The sequence below is a fragment of the Lissotriton vulgaris genome, chromosome 12, assembly GCF_964263255.1.
Source record: "Lissotriton vulgaris chromosome 12, aLisVul1.2, whole genome shotgun sequence".
Lineage (NCBI taxonomy): Eukaryota > Metazoa > Chordata > Amphibia > Caudata > Salamandridae > Lissotriton > Lissotriton vulgaris.
In genome coordinates this window covers 239,883,384-239,889,383 of record NC_141700.1, presented here as the reverse complement: position 1 = coordinate 239,889,383, position 6,000 = coordinate 239,883,384, and the positions used below count along the sequence as shown (strand labels likewise).

At 39.4% G+C, this 6,000-nt stretch overlaps 1 protein-coding gene across 1 annotated transcript in view; it reads right to left on the bottom strand.

Moving 5' to 3' along the window:
• Nucleotides 1-3,311: 3,311 nt before the first annotated feature.
• PSME3IP1 (proteasome activator subunit 3 interacting protein 1) overlaps nt 3,312-6,000 on the bottom strand; it is a 208,577-nt gene continuing 205,888 nt past the window's right edge. The window contains exon 7 of the mRNA XM_086947739.1: nt 3,312-3,614. Within this exon, the coding sequence (XP_086803865.1) occupies nt 3,397-3,614 (218 nt within the window). The 3' untranslated portion in view covers nt 3,312-3,396. The remainder of the gene's footprint in view (nt 3,615-6,000) is intronic.

Here is a 6,000-nt window from a genome sequence, read left to right as displayed (position 1 = left end):
CGATACATTTGGGTCAAGTTTGCGCTATATAACACAGCAACAAAATAAAACAACCAAAAAAAGTGTGTTGTGGGAAGGGGGAGTAGCTTTGTGGGACGTGGCACAGGCACATTAAGTAGCGGCAAAGCTGAAGCACCGAATACGGGTGCAAACCAAACCAAAAAAAACAGGGGTGTGGGTTGATGTGAGCTCAGCACGGGGAGATTAAGTGACAGCAAAGCTTAGTAAACACTGAAGACTGGCGAACAGCAGGGCACAGGAAGTGGCGGCTGCAAGCGTTTCATGAAGCCTGTGCACAAAGTATACAGAACCCTTAACAGAAGCAGAGGCAGGACAACAACAAAAAAAAGAGTCCTCTCCAAGTTTCCTAAATAACCTGAAGAGTAAGAGCAGATGTAACAGGGGCAGGGAGGATTCAAAAGTCCAAAATGAGGGACTGCTAAGCCTATACACCAATCAAAAGCCTGCATTTACAAAGGACAGTATGGGGATCCAATTGAAAAGATGGATGGTGCTTAAAGCACATATTGTAGGAACATCAGGTCTCGAAGAGACAGCGCATGCGCTGCCTAAGCAAGACCTAAATATGAGAAGTTCTGGCTCTACACTCATGGGTGTGGAAAAAAGGGTTTATGTTGGCGTCTTGTAGGGCTGTGTGACATTATATCTAAGGGAAGGTCCTGAACTGTGGATGAAGCCACTAGATGTCACCTGACAGCACGAGAGAACCACTGCAAGTTTTTCATATCTGGCATTAGAGAGGATTTACAAGGTGAGGTGTCTGCAGGTAGGAGGAGCCATCAGAAAACTAGAAATTGGACATTGACAACAATTGAAAAGGAGCTTGTTAGCCTGTAAATAGTGGAATAATCTGAGAACATCGGATGTGTGTGGGTATTCTACTAGCGTGTAGCCAGTTAGGGAGCAAAGGAGTGTAGTACAAAGCAGGGGAGTTGGTAACCACATTGGATCATGACCTATAACAACAAGGTTTCTTTTGATGGGCTTTTTTGCTTGAGGAAGTTGAAGGTCTTATTGATGACTGAACATACACTCCCATAAAAAGACGATTCTTCACTTCCTTTTTGAATTTCAGAAGTGATAGAGAAAGTCTGTTATACAGAGGAATGTTGTTCCAGAACCTGGACGCTAATGGTTTTTTGATCTAACATTGTTGTTTCTAAAAATCACAGAAGAATCATAACTGCTGCAGTGAAGTCATCAGTCACGAATTAGGATTAGACAAGTATTAGCTCATCAAAAATATACAGCCACATGTAAAGATACCGAAGAAAGCACACCTAGTTACACAAGAAAAATGTACTGAGAAACCTCCTTGAGGAATGCCTACCAAAAGAAAACTGAAATGTTACCACTGCAGTTTGAAACTACTGAATCCGGACAACAGCCCCACAAATACAGGGATGAGATTTCCTTTACAGTTCATAAAGATACTAGTGATACCTACAATTTAGGTAAGGAACTTTACCGCTGAACAATATTAGAACCAGATGGACAAGGGCCACTGTAACTAGGACATGCCCAGCATGTACTCTTAGCCCTGAATCATTAGATCATTATATGTTTTTTTTATCCCTACTATGCACAGATTAGGAAAAAGTGGCTTTTACCTTCGGATTCTATTGTGTAGGCGACCTGAACTCCGAGTCTTTAGATCAGATTTAACAAAATGGCTAGTATTTCCCATATCACGATATCTGCTTTTTACCTGGCACATCAGGTCTAAGTTACTAACTGTAAAGTAAATTAGAGGACAAAATAGACTAAGGTATAGTTGGGCAACAACATATTAACTCTTTGAATAATATTTCTTTGTTTATTTTAAAATGTTAATTGATCACAAGTTTTTATTGACCTTTTATCTTTTTTAATTTTTTTAACTTTGTATGTCATGATTATTTATATTCCATTGTATTTTGTATATTACAAAAAAGATTGTTGTTTATGAGCCTGTGAATGATCTACATATTTGATCGAATAAACTTACTTACTTACGAGTGGTATATTCTAAAATAACATGTATACTGTAACATTCACTATGAAGTTTAATTTTCAACGTTGTGTTCAAGTTCCAATATCTTTTAGCCACAACTACTTATAAACACAACGAAATTTCGATTCAGCAAGGCAGCAGGCATTCAGCGCCTGGCATGAACACTGAAACCAAACCGTACATAGAATAATGATTTTCTGAAATGTAAAATCAGCCCCTAATAATTAACTATATGTTGGCTTTTTTAGGATGGCTGCTGACAGAGACAGCAAAGATTAGAATGCCTAGGAATTGCATCGAAAACATACAGATAAATATCGGATTTTGATCTAAAACACAAGTGATCTAATGACAACCAAATCTCCGATGCATACGATTTTGTTTTTGATGCATTTGGGATATCTAATTTACTGGCAAATGTATGTGTTGCTTTCACAAGCAATACAGTGTGACATGCTTCTGCCATCTTGTGGTTTAAGCCGGAAATTCTCATCTGTTTTGGCTGAGTAAATAACATTTACTTGCAATTTTATTTTTGGTCTGACCTAGAGAAAGCTTTACCTGTTCAAAGGCCTCATGTAATAACACTAACACAAAAACACACACACTTTGAGTCACTCCTCTTTATCCATTGGTCTGTTCAGCTATCATTCACATTTTAATTCATTCAGCCTACAACATGAGACAATGAGTCAACCCACTTCACCCATGATCTCTTGCACTACTGAGTGACTAACTGATCGCATGCCTAAATCCATCTATAGAAAAGGGCACTTCAGTGTCAGAGCAGGGGGGCAATACCGCACTTTGCCAATTTTTGTTTCATATTTATTGTAATCATCTGGAATCACATTTGGTTGGCTGCATGATTTCGACTTTTCATTTTTGTAGCATATGCTCACAAAAAAAAGAATAATCATCGTACCAGCTTGACTAATTGGCCTTGCCAATTTTCTTTTACCTTTGGGCCACTGACTGAGGCTTGGAGTCATTTATTGTACATTGTTATACAGGCTTTGATTACTTTCATCAATACACTTTCTAAGCTTGTCAGAGTAATTAGTAATTAACTGGATTCCAATTTCATTTCAAATATTTTTAACTCGCTTTCTTAGATTGTGAACAATAATTTCAAGTTTTTTTCTCTATTGTCTTTATACATAATACAAGACTCACTGAATAGTGTAATTTTTGACACCACTTAGTAATAAAAAAAATAGGCTTGAGGTTTCGTTTTCATTAAGTAAACACACTCTGCCGTTCACCATTTACTTCTAGCAAAAGACAGCACTCGTGGTGAAAATTAAAATAGAAGCCTTTATTTTTTAATAACAGCAATACAGGATTAGCAGGGTCCTCCTTAACGGAGCAAATATTTTAATTTAGGGAGCTTCAAGGAAAGTGCTGGGACGAAATATAGAAGAGACAATCTTTCCCGTAGAGTTTATTGTGCCTTCGCCGTCTGAGCTGGATTCAGAGTCGCTGCTCCCAGAGTAGGCCCCGAGGCCGGGCAGGATACCGATACACACGGAGGCGGAAGGGCAGTGCACTATCGAACCGCGGAGGGAGCTGCTCCCGAGGAGATTGCCAGAGGGGCTTCCTACAGATGCAAAATACAGAAAAGCATGTTACTACTTACATACAAAGCCATCCATATGGATCGTACTTATAGGATCAGGCTGGGCATTCAGCACCACAACTAGTGTTGCTCTTATGCACATGTTTTTTGATGTATTACCTGGTACACCTGGTCAATTTCGACATACTGTGAATCCTTTTTTCACATATCCGTCTTTATTAATAAACTTTGTGATATATTTGATTTGCTGCTAATACCTTATGTCTCTGAAAAGCAATGTAGTTATGTTAGATTATCTTTAACCACGTACTAGCTAGTTTGATCAGTTTGTGGTCCCTTAAACCTCAAATTACAACTCAAAACTCATTTTTCCAAGACAACTATTTTCCGGAGTAGGGTGCTACTCGCTGAAAAGCGCTTCAATACCTCATCAGGGGTAGCAAGCGCTGTATACATGCAAGCCTTTTCCCTCTACTATCCCTCCACTATCCTTCTCAATCCAAATAACAGACTAACATAGCCACCGCTAAAATTAATTTTATATTTCACTATACTAATTCACCACTAATCCTTTATGGGTTCCGGAGTAGCACGCTACTCACCGAAAAAGCACATCGACGCCTCATCAGGGGTAGTAAGCGCTATATAAATGCATTTACAATACAATACTTTTGTCACTGAACACATTTGTGCCCAGTAAGTACTATACTGTGTCACTAACTTTGACCTGGCCCATTTTAGGGACATTTCACAGATTTATGTAATAATTTGTTCCTCACCATAACATGCCTACTCTTCATTCTAATAGTCCTTCAATGACATTTTCCCTGAAATATGAACTAAAGCGCTTAAACAACACGAAGACTACATCTGTCAGGCCTGCATTGACTGCCCTGGACCAGGCCATGGTCTTTTTCTTCTCACCTGCCTCATTGCACCAGGACAGAGCAGAATACACTTGCATATGTACTGCATGTATTTTGATAGAGTAAACAAATGTCAGGACTGAACCTAGCTTCTATGTACAATTCAAATATAAAATACATAACAGACATCATATAAATTGACATAACATTTCAAAACGCCATAGGACTTAATAACCATTTAAAAACGCATGGACATACAATTTACAAAAGGTAACTAATTCCAAGTTGAAGTTGTGTATTTTCAGTTTCTTTCTAAAGTTAGAAATAAAATGTAGCTAAACAGACAGCGGATTCCTAACATGGTTCTGGCTACAACCTTTATGGCAAGCGCAGAAGTCTTCGTGGTTTACGTAGGGTCACACACCGTGACAGTCAATGGTCAGTGCATGTATGGCTATTCATTCATTACAGGGTGCCCCTATATTTGAGCGGCCTAGTCACAAGGGAGACCAAGCTCGTGTTGCAGGCTCGACATAATATTTTTTACTTCAGTCAAACAAGACTCAAATAGATCTCTCGTGAACAGCTTGCAAAATTGCCACAAAAAGTTATGAAATCTGAAGATTATAAGCTGAGAGAGGGGGAGCTTTGATATACAACGGCTTCGAGAGGGCAATTCTATGTCTAACTTGCACTAAGGAGCAGATGTTTGACAAGTTGTACGGATGAAGGTGAGCCACTCTAACAACAGCTAAAACTTAGGGGTCAAAATAAATCTCTAAAGCTAAATACCCTCAGACCTGTGCCTTGTTGTTACGGGCTCAGGTGTCGGGACTAAACACAACCGAGGATGACTGGTTGTGTAGGATCGAGATAAGAAGTTCAGAAGCCGAATCCCCGTGCCTTCCAAGCTCTGTTATCACTGGACGAATAAATTAATCTCCAAGGTACAACAGAACTCAGGGGAAAGGGGAAATGGAGAAAAGAAAAAACAACATATAACAAATAGTCTCTTAACTGGATACCAGCCTGATATCTGAGGGAGTAATAGAACCTCCTCCTTATCAATAAGTTCCAGAATTCACTCTTTCCCCACTGGCAAACCTAGTACATTTAAGACTATTTATCCATGTGAGGATCTTTGCACAGGGGAATCACTTCATTCCTGAACACCAATAAACAAACAACTACAAAATAAAATTACTAATTTACAAATTGAGAAGCACATACCCCACCAGTGGTAAAAGAATGGGAAACTGGCCTGGACTGGCGCGGTCAAGCAGAACACACGCTATATGACAGCAGAGGTTGCCCTAAGAAATGCCCTAAGAAATGGGAGAGGATATGGGGTTCATAGCAAGAACAAAGGGGTTTGTAACATTACTAACGGTGGATTGGTGTACTTCTGCCTTATCCTGTAAATTGTAGATAAGATTCTCATAGGTGGTCTTGTACATTACTGAGGTAAGTAATCACCAGGGATATCAGGAGAGTCCAAGGCATTGCTCCCTCTGCCTTCTAGAGACACATGGACACAATTG